The sequence below is a fragment of the Sorex araneus genome, chromosome 8, assembly GCF_027595985.1.
Source record: "Sorex araneus isolate mSorAra2 chromosome 8, mSorAra2.pri, whole genome shotgun sequence".
Lineage (NCBI taxonomy): Eukaryota > Metazoa > Chordata > Mammalia > Eulipotyphla > Soricidae > Sorex > Sorex araneus.
Window position 1 is genome coordinate 7,871,888 of NC_073309.1, and position 21,540 is coordinate 7,893,427.

At 52.3% G+C, this 21,540-nt stretch overlaps 1 protein-coding gene across 3 annotated transcripts in view; it reads left to right on the forward strand.

Annotated features, from left to right (window-relative positions):
* Positions 1-8,669: 8,669 nt before the first annotated feature.
* WDR59 (WD repeat domain 59) overlaps positions 8,670-21,540 on the forward strand; it is a 59,944-nt gene continuing 47,073 nt past the window's right edge. For all 3 annotated transcript variants that reach the window (XM_055145955.1, XM_012932645.2, XM_055145956.1), the window contains exons 1-3: positions 8,670-8,818; positions 17,109-17,158; positions 19,449-19,584. In XM_055145955.1, coding sequence (XP_055001930.1) covers positions 8,765-8,818; positions 17,109-17,158; positions 19,449-19,584 — 240 coding nt within the window. In that variant the 5' untranslated portion in view covers positions 8,670-8,764. The remainder of the gene's footprint in view (positions 8,819-17,108; positions 17,159-19,448; positions 19,585-21,540) is intronic.

Below are 21,540 nucleotides of genomic sequence, written 5' to 3' on the forward strand. Positions count from 1 at the left end.
GTCATGGTTGTAAATGCGCCCAAATCCTCTGAATTGAATACTTAAATAGGTGAATTATAGTACAATATAGGAAATATATATAGCATTATACTATAATATATGTATACACACACACACACACACACACACGTGTGTGTGTACCTGCAGTGGCAATGCAGTGTGCTGGCAGTGCATGGCAGACAGCAGACGCTGAGCATCTGTTGAACGAACGGGTGAATGGTAGTGTGCTCGGAGGCTGGGAGAGCGAGCGCGGTGCTGATGGAAAGGCTGGAAACAGGCACTGACAGCGATTGTAAGCCCAGGTCTGAGATAAGGCAGACACGGGAGCTGGAAGGGGCGGTAGGCAGAGAACTGTGCTTCAGGAGAACGTTCCGAGCGAAGGGAAGAGCCTGTTTGAAGATGAAAGAGCATGACATTCAACAGAAAGCATGAAATCCCAGAGGGTTTCAATAGGAGGAGATGGGATCCAAAACTAAGGCCCCTCAAAGGGCCAGACAAGAATGGCCCGTGGGTCCCTGTGAGCATATCCTTAGGGACAGAGAAGTAGGGATGTTTAATCAACGCCATGATCATTAATAATAGTGAGCAATGATTAATGAGCATTAAAATGCCATGTCTCAAAAAATGAGGGAATGTGACCTCTTCCCAAGTAAAGATCTCCATGTTTTTCTCTGCTTATATATTCAGGAAGGAGAATATGAAAACATGAAACAACATATTGCAGTCCCAGGGGATGGACAGCAGGAATTGCTGAGTAGGTGACAAGATGGAGGAGAAATATTTCAGTCAGCTCCATGAGCCCGGGGTTACTCTCCAACATGACGTGTTCCCCTAAGCAATAGCCAGGAGTGGCCCCAAACACCGAGTCTGGAATAAACCCCGAGCATCATGGGGGCGTCCAAAGTAAAAACCAAGAGAGATTTTCAATGTCATTGTATTATAGGGCTTTTTACCTTTTAGTGTTTGAGCTATGCAGAGATAATGGATGGCTGCGTGCTTGGATGATAAATAGATGGATAGATGGGACCATGTACAATATAAACCACATTTGCACAGGGAAGTCACATAGCTAATAGGCGCGGAGCTGGACTCCCGCGGTTCACAGTAAACATGCTTATCCAAGATCTTTTGTTTTCTCTGTCCACTTTGCAACAGAATAAAAAGGATTAAAGCTGCTTCACAGCTGTGTTTCTTTGTGCACAAGAATAATTGGACAATAAGGTTTGTATTCCAGCATCCAGGTTATCGTGAGCCAGTCTCAGTAATCAGCCGAGAGTCTGAACTGCAGGAAAGCATCTCCTCTCTAGAAGGGAGTGGCTAGACGTTCAGCTGCCCTGGAAGGCCGGGACAAGGCCCTGGTTAGCTTCTGTGCACTTGTGCAGGCCACATTCCCAGGGCGGACTGAAAGTAGGAAACACCTGCACAGGGCTCGTCGTTCATTTGAGAGCTTCGTTCTAACCTTCGCAGTTGTAGAGTGACACGGGCTGGCACCCCAGAGCTCGCCACCTTGGACGAGAGTCATCGGCTCTTCTGTTGCATTGAGTCTAGTACGGGTTTTGTCTCAAGTTTCTCCTGCAGGTTCTTGGTTTGGTTGGGTTCTTGGTTTTGGTGCAGCACTCAGCGGTGATAAGAGCCTAGTCTTGGCTCTGTGCTCAGGGGTCACACCTGGCAGCGCTGAAGGCACCAGGTGTGGTGCTAGGAATCAAACTGGGTTTGGCCACATGCAGGGCCAGCACCTTACCCCCTGGATGGTCTGTCCAGGAACCTTCTTGGTTAAAGGTAATTGATGTTACAGGCTAGAAAGATAGTAGGGCGCCTGCCTTGCATGTGGCTGACCCAAGTTCAATCCCTCGCATCTCATATGGCCCCCTGAGCCCACCAGGAGTGATTCCAGAGTGCAAAAGTAGGAGCAATCCTTGAGCACTGCCAGGTGTGACTCCTCCCCCCCCCCAAAAAAAAAAAGAAAGGAGAAAAGAAAAGAAAGTTAATGAGTCTGGCTGGGCATGTGGCTCAGAGGTCGAGCACACGCCTAGCAGGCCAGGACCCCGGCTTTGAGTCCCAACACCTGCAAATAAACAACTAAATGAAGGGGCTTCAGGCTGTGTCAAGTGGTGTCATGTGAGATATTTCTTTGTTGTTTCGATTGGGGAGCCACGCTTGGCAGTTGTCTGGGGCTACTTTGAGCTCTGAATTTGGGGCTTCTCCTAGCATTTCTCGGGACCGTGGGGTGCCAGGGGTCAAACCAGGGCCTGCTTTATGCAAGGAAAGTGCCTTAACCCCCATCATGTCAAGTTGTTTTGAACTTCCTGAAGGCAAGTGCAGGAGACCTGAAACGCTTTGGGGCCTCTGTGTTTTTGTTTTTTTTTTTTGTCTCCAGGCCCCTACTGACTCTGGGCAAGCCACTTCCTGGCTCATCTTCAGCTGTGAAACAGGTTAATCAACCACTCACCCTCCCGCAAGGGCAGTCAGGAGAAAGGGCTGATAACATCACTTGTCAGAAGAGTGCCTATCAACACCGCCAAGGCCCAGATTTAAACATGCCAGGAACAATGAAAATCTGGGACTCAAAGGTTATAGGAAGGGGGGTGGGGACCGGAGAGATAGTGGGCATGAGGCTTGTCTTGCATGTGGTTGACCTGGGTTCAATCCCTGACACTCAATATGGTCCCCTGAGTCCCCCCAGAAGTGGTATCTGAGCACACAGCAAGGAGTAACCCCTGAGCACCAGCACCATCAGGTGTGGCCCCCAAAACAAAACAAAACAAAACAAAAAGCAAAGTGGAAGAAATGCTTTGCTATGATTCTCAGAATCCTTGTAACTTGTTACCTCCTCCCTGGGTCTTGGGGGTGGAGGGGTGGGAAGAAGGACCTCCCTCGCCCTCCAAATCAGAAAGTTTCTCCCAAAGTTCTCAGAGCTCCTTACATTTTAATAGTTTTGCTTGGAAAAAGGAATGTTAGGGGCTGGAGAGATGGATCAGTGGGCTGAGTCACGCTTTGCATGCAGGAGGCCTGGGTTTGACCCTCAACATCACACGGTTCCCCAGAGCCAGGAGTGGCTCCTGTGCACTGCTGGGAGTGCCCCTCCTCAAAACATAACAAAGAAGGGAGAAAAAATGAAAGGAAGACAATAGAAACATAACAGTAATGGGGGGCAGAGCAGTGGCACAGCAGAGGGTAAGGCACTTGCCTTGCACATGGTCGACCCAGGTTGCATCCCCAGGTTGCATCCCTGGCATCCCATATGGTGCCACATGCATCGCCAGGAGTAATTCCTGACATCAGAGCCAGGAGTAAACCCTAAGCACTGACCGGTGTGGCCCCCAAAGCAAAACAAAATCAAAAACAAAACAAGAGTAACAAGCAACCAGATGTCTTTAGCAAGGGGCTGAGCACACAGAATGTCCAGCAAGATATTCTGATTCAGAGCAGGGGGCAGGAGGGCAGGGTCCCAAGACACATGGTGTAACTGACTAAGGGCTCAGTGAACTGCACATTCTGCTGAAGAGGAAACAGGGCCAGAAAGATAAAGGATCCTGCTGGAACTCCAAGGCTAGCAGCCGATAAGCACCAGCCAATGCCCAGGATTTCTGGGGCTGCCTTCCTGCAGTGTGGAGAGCAAGTGACCTCCTGAGACAGTGTTTGGTGATAAGGACGGTTTGTCTCATCAGCAAGCTGAACTCTACTTGATAAGGGACCCTCGGTCCTTGAGACTGATACACACCTGATGTACACATGTGTCTCTCAGAGACACACAACCGTGCAGACAGTGCCAGGAAGATTCGGCTTTAGCTCCCAAGAGCCCTCTCTTTCCTGTGACAGAGTGGGAGGGAGATGGAGAGGAAAGTCCTGAGGAGACAGTTTGAAAGGGGCTTATGTTCCCTCTCTCAAAAATCCAACCAGCCGATTTGCACATTTAAGAAAGAGAACAGAGAGAGAACAGAGCGCACCAAGGACTCCAAACCCAAAGTACTTTCTGTGCCTGCGAACCATTTCAGGCAGATTTTGAGAAACAGACAGATATGCTGGGAGCTGGGGAGGGCTACCAAAGTGCTCAGACAAGGACAGTCCCACTGGTTTCAGTGGGGAACAATTACCGAATGGTACACAGACCCGCAGTTGAGTTTAGAGCCATGTGTTTCTTTCTGTCACCACCCCGAATTCTACATGCAAATTAAATCCCAAAGTCCTAAGCAGGAGCTATCTCTCTCTTTTTTTTTCAGGTTCTGTTGCATGCAAAAATCTTACCTACCCTGTGCTATTTCTCTGGTGCTAGCAGGGACCTTCTTAAGCAACACTTTCAACTTTTCCCGCTGTATTTTGCACTGCATCCTGCCATACATGCATTGTATGTTATAGCCAAAAACCTGATCTTGCTGAAGTTGTGCCTTTAACAACAACTAATTGAGCACCTATTATATCCTAGGCAGAAAAAGCAAAGCGATAATAACATGATGTATTAGATGAATTAATCCACTCAGTCCTCTGTGATGGCCTGATTATGCCAAACAACACTTTCTCTTTTTTCCTTCCATCCTTCCTTCCTTTCTTCCTTTCTTTTCTCTCTCTCTTTCTTTCTTGTGTGCTAGAGATGACTCCCAGTTCAGTACTCAGGGGTTGTTCTTTGTAATCCTTAGAGGACCCTGCTATTCTGGATGTTGAGCCCAGGGCTCCAGCATGCAAAGCATGCAACTCCAGGCCTCGAGCAATCTTCCTTCCCCCTAGACAGCATTCTTTTTTTTTTTTTTTCAGGTCACACCCAGAGATGCTCAGGGGTTACTCCTGCCTCTGCACTCAGGAATTACTCCTGGTGGTGCTCAGAGGACCATATGGGATGCTGGGAATCAAACCCCGGTCAGCCGCATGCAAGGCAAACATCCTACCTGCTATACTATAGCTCCAGCCCCTCTAGACAGCATTCTCTCTCTCTCTCTCTCTCTCTCTCTCTCTCTCTCTCTCTCTCTCTCTCTCTCTCTTTGGGTCACACCTGGCGATGCTCAGGGATTACTCCTGGCCCTGCACTTAGGAATTACCCCTGGCGGTGCTCAGGGGGACCATATAGGATGCTGGGAATCGAACCCGGGTCGACCGCAGGCAAGGCAAACGCCCTCCCCACTGTGCTATCGTCCAGCCCCATAGACAGCATTCCTTATCTTTCCTTCTCCCTGCTCTTGTGCCTGGCTTGCAGGTGGCCTTCTCCCCGGCCTTATGAATCTTTTGGGTTTGGGGGCTGCATCTGGTAGTTTCCAGGAACTACTTCCAGCTCTGTGTTTAAGGGTTGCTCCCGTGATTCTCAGAGGTGCTGAGGATTGAACCTGATCCCCACCCCCACTCCCCACCCACCTCGTGCAAAGCACGTGCTCAGCCCTTTGAGCTATCTATCCCTCGGGTGCGTAGCTGAAGCCTTTTATAAGGGAGAATTGTTAAGGACCTGGTTGTTGGATAACAACCTGTACAGGAGTGTGGAGGTTAGGGCTGGAATTTTATTCTGGGGACTTACAGCCTCTCTCGTGGTGCAAGGGGCCTCCAGGGCACCGAAGCATGTTTGGTGGGTCACGTGGTGCCCAAACCTGGGTCCTGTGCATGCCACGCATGCGTTCAAGCTCCTGACCCCGAAAGAGTTCTCTAAGGGCTGTAGGGTGTGAGACTAACTGTAAGTGAGTGGGAAGGAACTGAAGGAAATTTCCCCCTTGGTTTGGGGGCCATACCTGATGGTATTAGGGCTTTCTCTTGATTCTGTGCTCAGGGATCACTCCTGATGGTGTGCAGGGCTCATACCTGCTGAACTACCTCTCTGCTCCAAGCCAAAGTATCTTTAAGGAGAATGATGCTTGATTCATTTTAGGTGTAAGAAAGTAAAAACAAAGGGCTGGGAAGCAAAGGGCTCAGAAACAGAACCCATATTTTATACCTTTAAGACCTGGAGTTCAATTCCTGGTACCAGAAAAAAAGAAAAGGAAGAACATAAAGGAAGAATGACAAGAATCAAGACCTTGTCTAGTTTTCAAAATCACTCCTGTCTCACAGGTGCCCTTCTGACCCGGCCAGAATGCAGCACACTTGCGCCGTGATTTTATCTGCTCTCCGCATCCGTTCATGGAGAGTCCTGAATATGCACTCACCGTGGAGAGGGACAGTTGCCCTGCTCTGTGTGACCTAGTCCCTGGACTCCTGGAGCTTGAAAATGTCAAAGAAACTGGAGCCGGAGCAATAGTAAAGCAGGTCGGGTGTTTGCCTTGCATGAAGCTGACACCTGGGTTCGATCCCTGGCATCCCATATGGTCCCCTGCGTACTGCCAGAAATGATTCCTGAGTGCAGAGCCAGGAGTAACCCCTGAGTATTGCTGGATGTTAAAAAAAAAATGTCAAAGAGACAAATTATAAATGGTGCTGCTTCTTTTTGGGGGGATGTGTGCTTCTTGGGTCATTCCCAGTGGTGCCCAGGAGTTACTCCTGGCTCTGCACTCAGTAGTTACCCCTGGCAGTGCTCTGGGGACCATATGAGAGGGATGCCAGGGATCAAACCCCGGTTGGTCAAGTGCAAGGCAAATGCCCTCCCCACTGTACTACCGCTCCGACCCCAAGGTGTCACATATTTTGAAGGCATGAAGGAGGCGCAGCACCTTGAATGCCAGCTGGAGAACTGCTTTATGTCTTTGTTGTTGTTATGTCACTTTCTTTGCAGTGCGGGGCAGCTCACTGAAGACCTCATGCATGCCAGGCCTACGTCCCACCGTCCTGTCTGTCTCTGGAACTCATCACTGCATCACAGTTTTGGGTCTCTGCTCACACTTTACTTGCTGACATGCCTTTTTCTATTAGTGCATTCTATTAAAACCCAATACTAGGGGCAAGAGGAATAGTACAGCAGGTAGAGCATCTGCCTTACACGCAGCTGGGTTCGATCCCAGCATTCCTATGGTCCCCAGAGCACTGACAGCAGTAATTTCTGAGTGCAAAGTCCTGACCACTATTGGGTGTAACCCAAAAATAAAATCAACAAACAAAACATTCTAATATTAGATGGAAGAGCATAAAAAAATCACCTTTCTTTTAGGTTTCCAAGTCCAGACCCTCCTTCAGGCTGTCCTCTTCTGGCACATTGCTTGCAAGTCTTTAAAAAACACAGCAAATGCCACCAAGTGTTGACCTGTTGACAGAGACCCACTGTCCCAGTGTGTGTGGACTGGAGGTTTGCTGGGACGCCTGCAGTCCAGAAGGGAGAGGAAGCCTACCCCTCTGCTCACATCTCTTGCCGTAGAGAAGTATTGGTAATAACACCAATAATCATAGTTTACACCTGAATTACTGGATACAGTCCAGGCTCTGTACTTAACTCCTTTGAAAACCACCAAACGCAGTAGTTCATGTTCCCTTTCTATAGAGAAACTGAAGTTAAACCAGTTCAGCGAGGGTTGGGGAGGCTGAGAATGAAAAGAGAATTGAATCACTGCTCCCCAGGCTGACACAGCCACCCTCAAGTTTTGTGAGCTCAGGACCCCTTTTGATCTTAAGGGTTATTAAAGAGGGTCAGAGCACTTGTTTTTCCTTCTCTCTCTCTCTCTCTTTTTTTTTTTTTTTGTGGAGGAGGGCCACATCTGATAGGGCTTGGGATTAGGTCAGGGGGGATATGTGAGGAGTTATATGTGGTGTTAAGGATAGAATCCAGGTCAGCCATATACAAGTGTGCCTTACCCACTGTCTATCGCTCCAGCCCTAGGAAAGAATACTTTCTTGTAAATTTTATCTATTGGTAGTGATCATTTTAAATCAAAACTGATTTTTTAAAGATTATTTATTTAATTAGTTTTATTATTTTATATTTGGGGACCATATCTGGTCGTGCTCAGCGAGTACTCCCGGCTGTGCTCCAGGGGACCGTGTGGTGACAGGGAGGGAAACTAGCCTCCAGTATTCAAAGTGTGAGGTCAGCCTCTTGACCTTCCTCTGGTCCCTTCATATTTAAAAATCAACAAACATTCCATTAATAATGCATTTGATTAATGAGAAATGACTATATTTCTGGAACAAAACCTTTTTTTATTAAGAAGAGTAGCAAATCTCCTTTAGTTTTCTAACTAGGGAAGCTCTGGTTTCTTATACCATTCACGCATTTCTGGAGAACTCTATTGTACTCGAATGATAGGTGAAAGGGAGGCAATTTCTTAGAGAATTATGAAGCAGGCTTTGCCTCCGGAGACTTCTGAACTATCCTGGAGACAGACCCGCGGTAATGGATACTTTGGCAGGAGATATTGTATGGAGCAATAAATAGAGCATTTCCAATGCATTTATGGCCGGTCTCAGGGGAAGAGATAATTTGGAATTGCATCTTTGTCGAGTTTTGGTTTGTAAACCGACTGGGCTTTGCCAAGGACACCAGTAAGGAGATAGGGAAGGGCAAGCTCTGTCTTCCCTCAAATCCTGGTCTTCAAGTTCTTCCCGGGTTACCCGATTTGACTCCAACTTGGAACTACAACTCCCGGCAGCACTTGCGGCAGGAGGCGTGGGTGCACAGCCTCGAGGAGCGTGGGTGACACCAGCTGAGGGACGGAAGTGGAGGGGGCGTGCCTGTTTGGGGGCAGGCGCGGTGCCACAATTGGAGGAGCGGGGGGAGGGGGCGGAGCCTGAGTCTGGGTGAGCCAATGGCTTGCGGTCGGACGAAAGTGGGGAACGGGGCGTGGCAGGGTTGACTCGCGGGCTGCTCTGGACTCCCTGCACCCCGGAACGCGGGGTCGGGGGGTCGGGAGGCGGCAGGGCGCGGGAGATGGCGGCGCGATGGAGCAGCGAGAACGTGGTGGTGGAGTTTCGTGACTCCCAGGTGAGTGGGGAGGTGGGTAAAGGCGGGTGGAAGGGGGGGGGCAAATAGAACCTTCTGGGCATGCGCCCTCAGTGGTTCCCTTCCCCCACGCTGCCAGGCGCTTCACTGGAGGTGTCGGGCGACCCCCGGTGCGGGTTGGGGAGATGAGCAAGGGGGTACCGGCCAGGTGCCAGGCCCGCGAGGGTGGGGGGAGCTTCGAGAGCCGTCGGGAGCGGTGGTGCGGGTTTGGGGGTGTCCTGGGCAGGGTAGGGAGGGGTCTGCCGAAGAGCCGAGGGGACGCACGTGCGGGGAGGTCTCTGCCCACCCGGGGCTGTGTTAGGTGACAGCGCCCGTCGCAGCTGCGTGGCCGTCACCCCGCCTCCCGGGACTTGGGAGTGGACGTAATCAACAACAGCAGCAGCTGCAAAACTGCCTGTGAAAGTGCTTGTCTCGGTGGTGCCCTGGCATCGAGGTGGGAAACACGGCCAGGGGGTGGGTACGAGCCCCGGACGAATTGCCCGGCCTCGAATCCTGGCCCAGCCAGGGTGCAGTGCCCCTCACAGAGTACGGGAGTAGTTCCTCCTTCATTCGGCTGGCACGAGCCATTTTTGAGGTCTTGCATTCAATGCCTAGCCCAGTGACAAGCACGTGGGTAAGCCTCGCAGCACCGTTTTCGGTTGGTTTGGTTGTGCCCAGGTCTCCCGCATGCTCTGCATGCGCTCTGCTACTCAGCCTCTGCCCGAGGGGAATTTCATCTCTCTAGTGAGGATTTTTTTTTTTTTTTTTTGGGTCATACCCAGCGATGCTCAGGGGTTCCTCCTGGCTCTGCACTCAGGAATTACTCTTGGCAGTGCTGGGGGTACCATATGGGATGCCGGGGATGGAATCCGGGTCAGCTGTGTGCAAGGCAAATGCCCAACTTTCTGTACTATTGCTCCTGCCCGGATATATATGTACATACATACATACACACATATATATGTATATATATGTATGTATATATTTTAAAATGTTTTTTCTGTTTCATGGCTTCCATATGCCTTGTATAAGTGACATATATACATATATATATATGTATATTTTCTCTTGTATTTCATGAAAAAACCCTGCCTGAGAAGTAAATATTGACCCATTGTTTTCCAAAGGGGTGCAATTGAGGCTCTGGGTGTGGCTCGCTGGTACAGCCCTTAAGTTTGCTTATATGCGTGAGGCTTGAGGTTTGATGCCTGGCATCTCAAAACAAAACAAAGAATAATAAGTGGTGAAACTAACCCCTGTTTGTTCTCAAGCACCTTGGCCAACAGCTCCCATTGGGTCCTGGAGTTTGGGCACGGCCTGCTGGCCCCTGGGCTTTTGAGGGGCATATCATCCTTCTTGGCTTCATGCTGTGCGGCCCTTTCTATGAGAACATCACTTTCCTCCAGCTGCAGCACCTATGACCATGTCTAGGAGATTCTCTTTATTTATTCATGTCTTCATTTAATACTCCCGCGTGCCAGGATTTCATTCACTTACCGGTTCTGTATCTGTTTATCTTGGGGTCACACTCACTGGTGCTTAAGGCTTACTCCTGACTCTGGCGGGCTGGGGCGATCATATGGAGTCTGTGGGGATCAAGGCCATCCTGGTGGGCAGCATGTAAGGCAGTGCCCTACCCACTGTACCAGTCCCCAGCTCCTTGTCTCTTCTCTTCCTGCGAGGGCCACACAGCCGGAAACTGTGGCAATCCTCCATCTACTGAAGGTTCCATTTGGATTTCAGCAAGAGGGGGGTGTGGGTTCTTCCTTCCAAAACCTCATTTTCTGACTGGAGAGAGAGAGTACAGGGACCAGGGCTAGTGATTTGCACGTGGCTGGCTCTGGTTTCATCATATAGTCCCTGGAATTCCCTGGACACTGCCTCTGGGCATGGAGCCAGGAGTAGCCCCTCAGCACCACAGGATGTGGCCCCCAAAATGAACACTCCTGCCTCGTCCACCCCTTAAGGCCTTTATTGTTGGGGCTGGAGAGATAGTACAGCGGGTAGGGCATTTGCCTTGCAGGTGGCTCCCAGCATCCCATATGGTCCCCTAGGCCCCACCAGGAGTAATTCTGTAGTGCTGAGACAGGAGTAAGCCTTGAGCATTGCCGGGTATAGCCCTTGAAACAACAAACCCCCCAAACACCCCCGAAACACCTCATTCTGTCTTTTGCCATCAGGGGGTTGATGGAGGGGCCGTGCAGGACTTGAGCAGCTGTTGCCACGTGGAAGGTCCTTGCAACTCTTCACACTGTGGGCACTGTCCCTGGGACGCTTGCTCTGCCCGGGGAGGTGCCAGGATTAGGGAGAAAGCACCCTGTTCCTGTTTCCCGTCCGGATAATTGCTTTCGCGGTGTACCTCAGCACCTGCTGATTGGGAAGCTACTAATCTGCAGGGCCTCTAATTCTCGCAGACACCCAGGCAGTCTGCCTGCTTCTCCGAGGAGCCTTAATTGGAGGCTCCCGAGGAGAGGGTGCTGCCACATCCATCAGGAAGCCTTGAAGTCCTGTCAAATAATTAAACCCCAGCTGCAATTGCCACAGGATGAGGACCCGGGCCCAGTCGGTGGGGTAATTTGATGGCCTTGTGGGAGTTTCTTTTTTCCTCTCTGATTTTTAGCTGGAAGCGGATGTCTCCGTGTGAATTAGTGTGGTTTTGCAGTGGATTCCGATGGTGATCGGGAGGGGCTAGGGACCCGTTTTATTAAGGATTTCATTAATGTGGGAAGAAACCATTAGTGCCCTTCAGCCAGTGCCTTCTGCAAAAGGCCAGAAAAGCACACTTCGCAGACACTCCCCTCTTCTTCGAAAAATAAAAAGCAACTTAAGAAAAAGCTTCTAGACTTTTCAGAGAAAAGCTCCAGCCTGAAAGATGGAACTCTCCAAAACGGTGCAAGTGTTGCCAGCGTTACTGCACTGTCCCTTGAGCTACTGTCATGCCCGGACACTAGGGAAGAACTTGTGCTGCTTTGCAGTGACTCTGATGTGGTCTCTGGAATCAGGGAACTGAGAGGCAGCTCAGAGATCATCTTCTAGACTGTGACCATCGGTAGAATTTTCTGTGCTAATGGAAACGTGCCTGCTGAGTACTTGGAATGGAGCTGGTGTGGCCGAGATAGTGTGTCGGGGGGAACCCCACGGAGTGCTCTCGGCATCGGGGCCCCGCTGTGGGAGACACTTGGCCAGCCAGGGCGGGTGGCGTCAAAGCTGGGGCCTGGCGGAGTGCTTCTGCTTAAGCTCAGCCGTGCTCGGGGCCAGCAGGGCCGCGCGGCCTGGTCGTGCTCAGGAAACCATGGGGTGTTGGCGATAGAACCTGTGGCCCACGCGAGGCAGGTGCCTTAACTTCTGAGCTGCGTCTCTGCCCCAGGGCTAGTGTATTTGTCTTTCTTTCAGTTTAGTTTTTGGGTCACATGATACACGGGAGTGCGCTGGGCTTTTTTCCGCCTCTGTGCTCGAAGGTCCTCCCGGCAGTAGGACCTCTGCAGTGCCAGGGCCCGCTGCCCGCCTTCTGCTGGTGAAGAGTGCTTCACTGGTGCTTAGCTCCAGCTGTCTGGCCTGAAGTGAATTTTCAGTTTAAATTTTCAATAATTGCCATTTACGGATTTTGCAAAGTCCCTTGAGATGGAAACAGTTTCCATTCCCGGAGAGACGCAGGCGGAGGGGTGCAATGCACTGGGAGGACATATGTGACCGTTGAGATGAAGAGGGGAAGTGCAGACCCCACAGCTGTCTGCTGGAGGCCAGCACCTGGACACCTGCCAGGGAGCTCAGGCTCAGTATGTCTGGGGAATCTGCCCCAAGTCTGGGGTCACTCTCCTGCACCACAGTCTCTGCCCCCTTCCAGGTTATCCTTCCAAGCATCAGCACAATTCCTTGTCATAACAGTGTCCTGGCGGGGGGTCTGGGGAGATGGCTCAGAGGGCTGAGGACTTGCTTTGGCATGCAGAAGCCCTGGGTTCCATCCCTGGCGATGCATGATCCCTGAACACCTCCAGGTGGGGCCCCTGAGCACTACTGGATCTGACCCCCAAACAGACAAAGAAAACAAAACCAAATGAAGATACAGCGATTTGTTCCAGAGGTATAGGGCACTTGCCTTGCATGTGCCTGACCTGGGTTTGATCCCCAGCACCCCGAGCCTGTAGGGTATGATCCCCTGGGTACAGAGCCAGGAGTAAGCCCTGGGCACTGTCATTTGTCACCCCCAGGCCAAATAATAATACTAATATTAATAATAAAAATTGCAGTGATGGAGAGAGAGGAGGGAAGCGCATCTTCCCGTTGCTGAGCGGCTGCAGGTGTGCCATGCCTGTGGCAGGCTCGTTACTTCTGTCAACCCTCATTTCCTTATCTCCGAACAAGACTGACAGCTCCTGCCTGTCCAGGAATCTCCAGACTACTCCCAGTGCCTCTTGGAGGAGTCAGAGCTGTGCTGAGTTAGAATGTCGGACAGTAGATACTTGCGAGGCGAAAGCAACGGGAGGTGGGTGTGCAGTCCGGAGGAAACAGGCAGGAGGTTCCAGCAGTCTCAAGGCGGGCCACCCGGGGCGTTGCCTCCCTGGCCAGGAGCCGCACAGGTGTCCCCCGGCTGGCCTGCTCCCCAGCGCCGGGAAGACAGCTGGTGCTCGCAGGAACCACCTTGTCCATAAGGTTCAGGCCCGGGAGCTGCACTTCCCAGAAGGAAGGCCGGGAGCACTCCCTTGGGAGCTGCACTTCTCAGTAGGGAGGCTGGGAGCACTCCCCCGGGAGCTGCACTTCTCAGTAGGGAGGCTGGGAGCACTTCCTGGGAGCTGCACTTCTCAATAGAGAGGCTGGGAGCACTCCCCCAGGAACTGTACTTCTTAGTGGGGAGGCTGGGAGCACTTCCTCAGGAGCCGTATTTCTCAGCAGGGAGGCTGGGAGCACTCCCCCAGGAGCCGTATTTCTCAGCAGGGAGGCTGGGAGCACTCCCCCGGGAGCTGCACTTCTCAGTAGGGAGGCTAGGAGCACTCCCCCGGGCCCTGTTCCCCGGCGCCTGCCATCAGCCAGCCCAACCCGGGTCCTGCCCACCCTTGTGCCGTAGAGAGCTCTGTGCCCCTCAGGTGGGACACACGACCACATAGTGGTCAGTGCACATCGGTGACGGTGAGGATTCTGTGGAAAAGCCTGCCTGCGAGATGTCACTCACCAGACAGGTGGGGCCCCGGGGCTGAGGGCGCCGTCTGCAAGGGCCGCCGCGCCCGTTCATTTTATTAGGAACCCGAGTCCGGGAAGGTCGAGGGATTTTCCCAGAGATGCGCCACTGGTGTCGCTGAGTGTGTGGGAGCTAGTGGGAACATGTCGGAACTCCCTGAGGTTTTGACTTAGCTGATCTCTGTCCGGTGTCATAAAGGGGGGTGGGCCTGGGGAAGGGTCCCCCTGGCCCACACACAGCCCCAGGTTTTGCACCCGCAGGCTAGTTTCACCTCCCTCTCTCGACCCTTGGGGCCCGGCCCAGCCCATGCTCCTCCCTTGAGCCCAGTGGTGTCGTCCGCCCCCCCCAACCGCCGCCCCACGCCCCAGTGAGGCGAGAGGAAAGCTCAGGCAGGTGGTTTCCTTTCCCCTTGATAAAATAACTCCCTCCGCGAAGGTCATGTGGTGATTTATGCTGCTGTATTTGTTAGCTTTGACTTCTGCAATTTTGGTGTCACTTTTTAATGCTTCCAGAATATTCCACTCTATGGAGGTACATAATTAACTTGCAGAGAACACGAAGTAAGCAGCTCTGTGTAGAAGAGTGTTGCTGTATCTGGGGCTGATTGTGGAGGTGGAATCACGGAGTCAAAGAGCACGGCGGCGTCTCTGTATATAATTATCCAGATCACCCTTTTCGGCGTCCTGTCACTGCATCCCCGGCGGTGCAGTTGGAAACAGCATCTGTTTATTAGCACAGGACACTGCAGGTCGGCAGAGCAGGCACTGCTTTGTCTCCACGCGGAAAGCAAGTGTCGGTGGAGGATGTTCTCCTCTGGAGGCCCATGTGATCGGCTCCGGGGTCCTTTCGCCTTTGCCCCCTCTTGAGAACCTTGCCATCTCTTCCAAAGAAGAAACTCTGGGAGCCAGAGATAGGGTACAGAGGCCGACCCAGGTTTGATCCCTGCACCCCAGATGGTCCCCTGAGCACCACCAGAGTGAGCCCTAAGCATCGCTGGGCATGGCCCATAAACAAAGCAACAGAATGAGAGACTCTGGTCATTAAACCAGCGTTAACCCCCATCTCTCACTCGTCGCCCTGTCCCTAGCCACCTCTATGATTCTGCTTCTGTTGAGTTTCCCTGTGCTGGGCGCTGGAAGAAAGGTGGCTGGTTTGTTTCTCATTGTCACAGCCTGTCACAGTCACCACAACCTCTTGTCTGCTGATGGACACGTGACTTGCTTCAGCCTTCTCTGTTTTATTTTTTGTTTATTATCAATTTATTTTTGAGGGGGGCAACGTTGGTGCAGCCCAGGGCTTACTCCTTGCATTGCTTGGGGGACTGTCTGGGATGCTGGGAATTAAACCCAGGCCGGGCAGGTGCAAGGCAAGCACCTTGGCTACCGTACAACGCTCTGGTCCTTCCCCCTGCCTTTTTTGAGTTTAGTGTTAGTGTGTGTATATATATATTTTTTCCACTTTTTTTCTTTTTGGGTCACAACCAGCAACATTCAGGGGTTACTCCTGGCTTTGTACTCAGGAATTGCTCCTGGTGGCGCTTGGGGGATGGACCATATGGGATACCGGGGATCGAACCCGGGTCGGCCACGTGCAAGGCAAATGCCCTACCCACTGTGCTATTACTCCAGCCCCTCCATTTATTTTTTAAATTGAATCAGTAATATACACATTTACAACGTTGTTCATTCAAAGTTGGATTTCAGTCATATAATGTTCCAGCACCCACCCCTTCATCGTGTACTTTTCCCACCACCAGTGGTCCCAGTTCCCTCGCCCCTCCCCCCCATGGCAGGCACTTTCCTTCTTCTCTCTCTCTCTCTCTCTCTCTCTCTCTCTCTCCTTCTTTCTGTCTCCTTTCTCCTTCTCTCTCTCTTTCTCTCTCCTCTTGTTCTCTTTCCTTCTCTCTCTCGGGCCTATGGCTCGCGATGCCGATGGTGGAAGGTTATCAGGTATGCCTTTCCCCGTGCCCTTCACCTTAAACACACTGGCCTTCACAGCCTCTTCATGGCAGCACTTAGTGTTCGAGTAACGGAGAGAAAGTGTGTGCACCGGGGGTTCAGGATTGGGGGTCATATTAAGGTTCTGTCACAGCACACCCTCCAGAAAGACATTCTCCACCTGGTTGGGGGCGCCGTCTTGCCGCTTTCCTCCCATTAATCTGTAAACCGCGTGAGAGAGCTCTGGGAATAGCATCTCAGTTTGCTGCCCGCTCTTCCAGCTGGGCTTTTCTCTGCTCACAACTCCGGTGGAACGAAGGATGTGTAATGATCACTTTCCTGCTCTCGGTGAACCCTTCTGGCGTCTCCTCGGCATTCCTTCCTCAGTGGCATGTCTCTGAAGACCGACACATGTGAGGCGCCATTAGTAAAACGAGCCCGAGGTGGGGGAGAGAATTTCTTTACTCTCTGTGATGGGCGGGGGAAGCAGGAGGTTCAAAAGGAGAATCCTCGGGAAAGAGCCTCTGGTAATCAAACAGTGGCACACGTGGTGTCCGGTCATGTCCCGAGAACATGGCAGGGCGCGACCTTGGCCAGAGAGATGACTCCGGCCTAACTATGTCCTCCGTACCTGAGTGCACACCTGTGTGATTTGGGGGGAACTCTTGGGAACTGGATGTTGGAGCCCCCGGGACCTGGGGAGCCTGGGGAACGGAAACCAGTTCTGCCTGGTAGCAATTTCAGATTGAATGTCAGCGAGTGTCTCAGAGGCAAGAGCGTGACCATGGATTTGGAGGGGGCAGCCGTGATTGTGCGTGTCCCTGTCTGTGCGTGCACAAGCACACAGTGGTTCGGGCCGGGCAGTTCTCAGAAGGGGCTCTTAGTGGCCTTGTTTGTCACCTTCCCCAGGGGCTCCGGAACCTCCGTGCTCAATTGAGGTAGACAGAGCCGGCCTGTGTGGCTGCGGTCCTGCTGTTGGGGGGAGGGGCTCCCCTCGGGGCAGGTAGCAGCCGCCCCGACTCAGAAGGTGAATTGTGGGGTTCACATGTGACCAGAAGGGACTCAGTGTCGGGGTTCACTGCTTGAGGACTGATCTCTTGCCAGTACCCTGCTGGCCGCGGCGGTTGCTGGTCCCAGCCGGAGTGGCCGCCCTGGCCCAACTCAATCTGTGTTCCCCCCGCAGGCGACCGCCATGTCTGTGGACTGTCTCGGGCAGCACGCGGTGCTTTCCGGGTAAGTGAGCTTGCACGGTTGGTCGGCGCGGGTTTCTGGGAGGCTGGGATGGGTGAGGTGCAGCCCTTGGCCTTGTACTGACACCATTCTTTTTTTTTTTTTTGCCTTTTTGGGTCACACCTGGTGATGCACAGGGGTTACTCCTGGCTGTGCACTCAGGAATTACTCCTGGCGGTGCTCGGGGGGACCATGTGGGATGCTGGGAATCAAATCCGTGTCAGCCGCATGCAAGGCAAATGCCCCACCCGCTGTGCTACGGCTCCAGCCCCTGGTGGTGTTGTGCAGACAGGCCCTCACAGGCGCTGCTGCAGCTCTCTGCCAGGGCTCACGAGTCCCAAGGAGTCCGGGCCCTCCTTGGACAGTGCCACCCCCGAGTCCTGGACATTCATTCCTGTGGTCTCCCTGGATTTCTGGTACATCGTGAATGAATTAGATTTCATCCCGATGAAACTGAGTTGGAGTTTCTTAGTGCTTTCTCACGCAAAATGTTTATGGTCCTGGCAATTAAGACTCACCCCTGAGTTTATCAATAACCCTGACATTGCACAAATACAATAGAATGTGGTGGTCAGAGCCTCTTCCTCTTCATGTTACACTGGATTCCTACTTCCTTATTTTATTGTAGTTTTTTTTTTTTCTTTTTGGGTCATACCCAGCGATGCACAGGGGTTACTCCTGGCTCTGCACTCAGGGATCACCCCAGGCGTGCTCAGGGGACCACATGGGATGCTGGGATTCGAACCTGGGTTGGCTGTGTGCAAGGCAAATGCCCTACCCGCTGTGCTATTGCTCCAGCCCCTGTAGTTTTTTTTATTTTTTAATTGAATCACTGTGAATTGCAAACTTACAAAAAGTATTTAGGATTGAGTTTCAGGCATACATTGTTCCAGCATCAGTCCCTTCACCAGTGTCCCCTCCTCTGAGCCTCCCGTCCTGTGTCTTCCGTGGAAGGACAGAGGCGTCAGCTGAGTCTTCATTGTGGAGCCCAGGGTCTTCAGGGGTGTCTGCACTCAGAGCCCCTGACAGCCGAGAACTGACAGCTGGTGGCTGCTGAGATGTCGGTTCAACACCTGGGATTTTCCGCTTTAAACAGGAGTCAAGGGTTGGACCGATAGTACAGCGGGGAGGGCACTTGCCCTGCACGTGGCAAACCTGGATTTGAGCTCCGGCGTCCCATATGGTCCCTCGAGCACTGCCAGGACTGATTCCTAGGTGCAGAACAGGAGTAACCCCTGAGCGTCACTGGATGTGACCCCTCCCAAAACAAAAAAGACCCAAAAGTCAAATGGGTGAACTCAGGATGTCCTTGCTCTCAGATCCTGATTCTGATGGGCCCCTGAATATCACTGACACTATGTTGTTTTAATTACTGTTACTATTTTGAGGTTAATTTCATCTCCTGTTAGATTTAATTTTGTTCCCCTCAGTTGGCTTGCTGGGAAATCTGAGATTGTCTGTAGAGTTTCCCCAAGGGGGCAGTACTGCCCCCCGGGCCCCTGGACCAAACCAGAGTTTGTGTGTAGGGGAAGCAGCAGCCCGGGTGCAATTAGAGGCCGGGCGCTTCATGTTTATTTCCTTACAGACAGCAACCTTTCTAGGGGGTTAGTGAGTGATTTTCTTTCTGAAAAGGGGGCAGGAGTCTCAAATAAGTTTGCGACTACACAGTATTTGATGAAGGGATAAATCATATCCTTAATTTCGCACATTTAAATGAATCCAATGCGCCATGCCTAGCATGTGTGGCATAAAAGGTGTCCAAAGGCTGAAAAGAACAGAAAGGGCTGTAGCGCGGCCTGGCACACTAGGGCCCCGGGTTTGAGTCCCCTGCACTGAGTGGCCTCCTGGCACAGCTGGATGTAGCCTTGGTGGCTTCCAGAACCACTGAGACCAGTGTCCCCAGGCCCCCGACGTGCTGAAGACTGGCCCACACTGCAGTCCCCAGCCCTTTCCAGGGGAGTTGTGAATGCGAGTTGTGCTCCAAATCAGGGCTGCGGGCGTTGTAGACCTCCGTGTAGAGGATGGTCCTGGTCCTCTCAGAGGCCAAGGGTTCAGATGGGCAAAGGTGGCCAGGGCCAGGCTGAGCTGCACCTGCTGGGAAGGAGTGAGCCTCCCAGGGTGTGGTAGGGAAGACTGCCCTGCAGGGGGCGCTCTCGGGGCAGGCCTGCTGCCCTGGTGCACTTGCAGGGCCCATCAGTGTGATGTATTCCTGGGGAGTTTGGGAGCGGCGTTTGCTAACTGCCCTCCTGTCCAGCGCTAATGCTGTTATCGCCTTGTAATCTTGTTTTCCTAGCCGCAGATTCCTCTACATCGTTAATCTCGATGCCCCTTTTGAAGGTCACCGGAAGATCTCTCGCCAGAGCAAGTGGGACATTGGCGCCGTGCAGTGGAATCCGCATGACAGCTTTGCACACTACTTTGCAGCTTCTGTGAGTTTATTTAAGGAGCTCGGGAAGTGGGGACGGGGGGGGGGGGGGGGCCGGTGGTTTGGTGGTGGGTGTATGCTAAACCCCGAGTAATAATGCTCTTATGGCTCACGATGCATCAAGTGGAACAGAGGGAAAAGCGTTTCATGTTTGACATGTGGTTGGGCTGACAGATAATGTCTTACGCCAAGAAGAGCAGAGCACTCATTTCTCACGTGGAAAAGAGGCAAGCGACAGATAAAAACAATAGGCCAGAGAGATCGTACAGGGGGGTAGAGCACTTGCCTTGGCTTACAGCCAGCCCCTGCTTGATGCCTGGCACCACCCACAGTACCCAGAGTACCACCAGGACTAAGCACGGAACCAGGTTCCTAAGCACGGAACCAGGAGTAAACCCTGAGTACTGCCGAGTGTGGCCCCAAACAAAACTAATAATAGATGTGGGACTGGCACGATAGCGCAGGGGGCTGTGTGCACGCCCCTCTGCCTTGCACGCAGGAGGCTCAGGCTTGGTTCCCCTGAACGTGGAGCCAGGGACAGCCCCCCAGCACTGTCCGAGTGTGACCCTAAGCCCAAAGTAGACAGATGAGCAAAATACACGTGTGTATACGTGTGAGGAGGCTTGCGGGTCTCATCCATGTCACACCGTCTGTTTCGAAGGAGTGGCTGCAGATTCTGAAAAGGAAGTGATGGGAGCCGTCCAAGGCAAAGCAGGAGACTGGCCATTGAGGCTGGATGGTCAGGCCCGAGGAGGGATAGCCCAGCTGCTCTGTGGTCGGTCTTTGCCTGAGATTCAGAGGGTCCAGAGATGCTTTCATTCATTTATTTATTTGAATTAAAAACTTATGTGGGAGGTGCCCTTTGGGCCACACTGGGCAGTGCTCAGGGCCTGGGGATTGAACTCAGGGTCTTCTGCATGCAAGGCAAGAATTCTACTGCTGACTACCACCTCTCTCCTGCTCAAAGCACAGTACTCTCTTGAGGGGAAGTAGATTGGTCAACCTCCAGAAATGTTCTTTTTTTAAAATTTTTTTCAGTTTTGGGGCGATACCATGCAGTGCAAGGGGTTGAAGTTGTTTTTTTTTCCAATTTTTGGGCCACACCCGGGATGGTCAGGGCTTACTCCTGGCTCTGCGACCAGGAGTTACTCCTGGTGGTGCTTGGGGGACCATGGGATACTGGGGATTGAGCCTGGTTGGCTATGTGCAAGGCAAACGCCCTCCCTGCTGTATTATTGCTCCGGCCCCCTAGGGGATTGAAATTTATGCTTTAGCCTCTTGAGCCATCTTGTTGGCCCCAGAAATTATATTTTGCCTTTTTCAGGGATCTCAGACCCGTGGAGTTGTCATATTCGCCTCAGTGCATGTGGCAGTACTAGGGTTTGAACTCGCGACCTCATGCCTGTGGGAAAGGTGATTTGACCTTCCAGGCCCTAAACTTCTGAACTTTTTTTTTTTCTTTTTGGGTCACACCCAGCGATGCTCAGGGGTTACTCCTGGCTTTGCACTCAGGAATTACTCCTGGCGGTGCTTGGGGGACCATATGGGATGCCAGGGATCGAAACTGGGTCGGCCGCGTGCAAGGCAAAAACGCCCTCCCCGCTGTGCTATCGCTCCGGCCCCTAAACTTCTGAACTTCTATTCAGGTGTGGATTTTCCCAAGAGAAAGGTGTTGGTAGGTTTCCAAGGGGGTTGTGACTGGGCTACATTGCCTTTAGTCTCCAGACCAGCCTTCCGTTCTCCGAGAACACGCAGACTCCTATGCTGACGGCTCTTCTCGCCCCAAGCAGGAGGAGAGGACTGGAGGGAACCTTCTAGCATCAGGGTTTTGGGGGCCTTACACCCGACTGCTCGGGGCTTCCTCCTGGCTCTGCGCTCTGGCATCACTCCTGGCAGGGCTCAGGGGACCCCGTGTGGTGCCCCCACGAAGAGCAGTTTTGAAAGGCCCTTCTCTGGGACA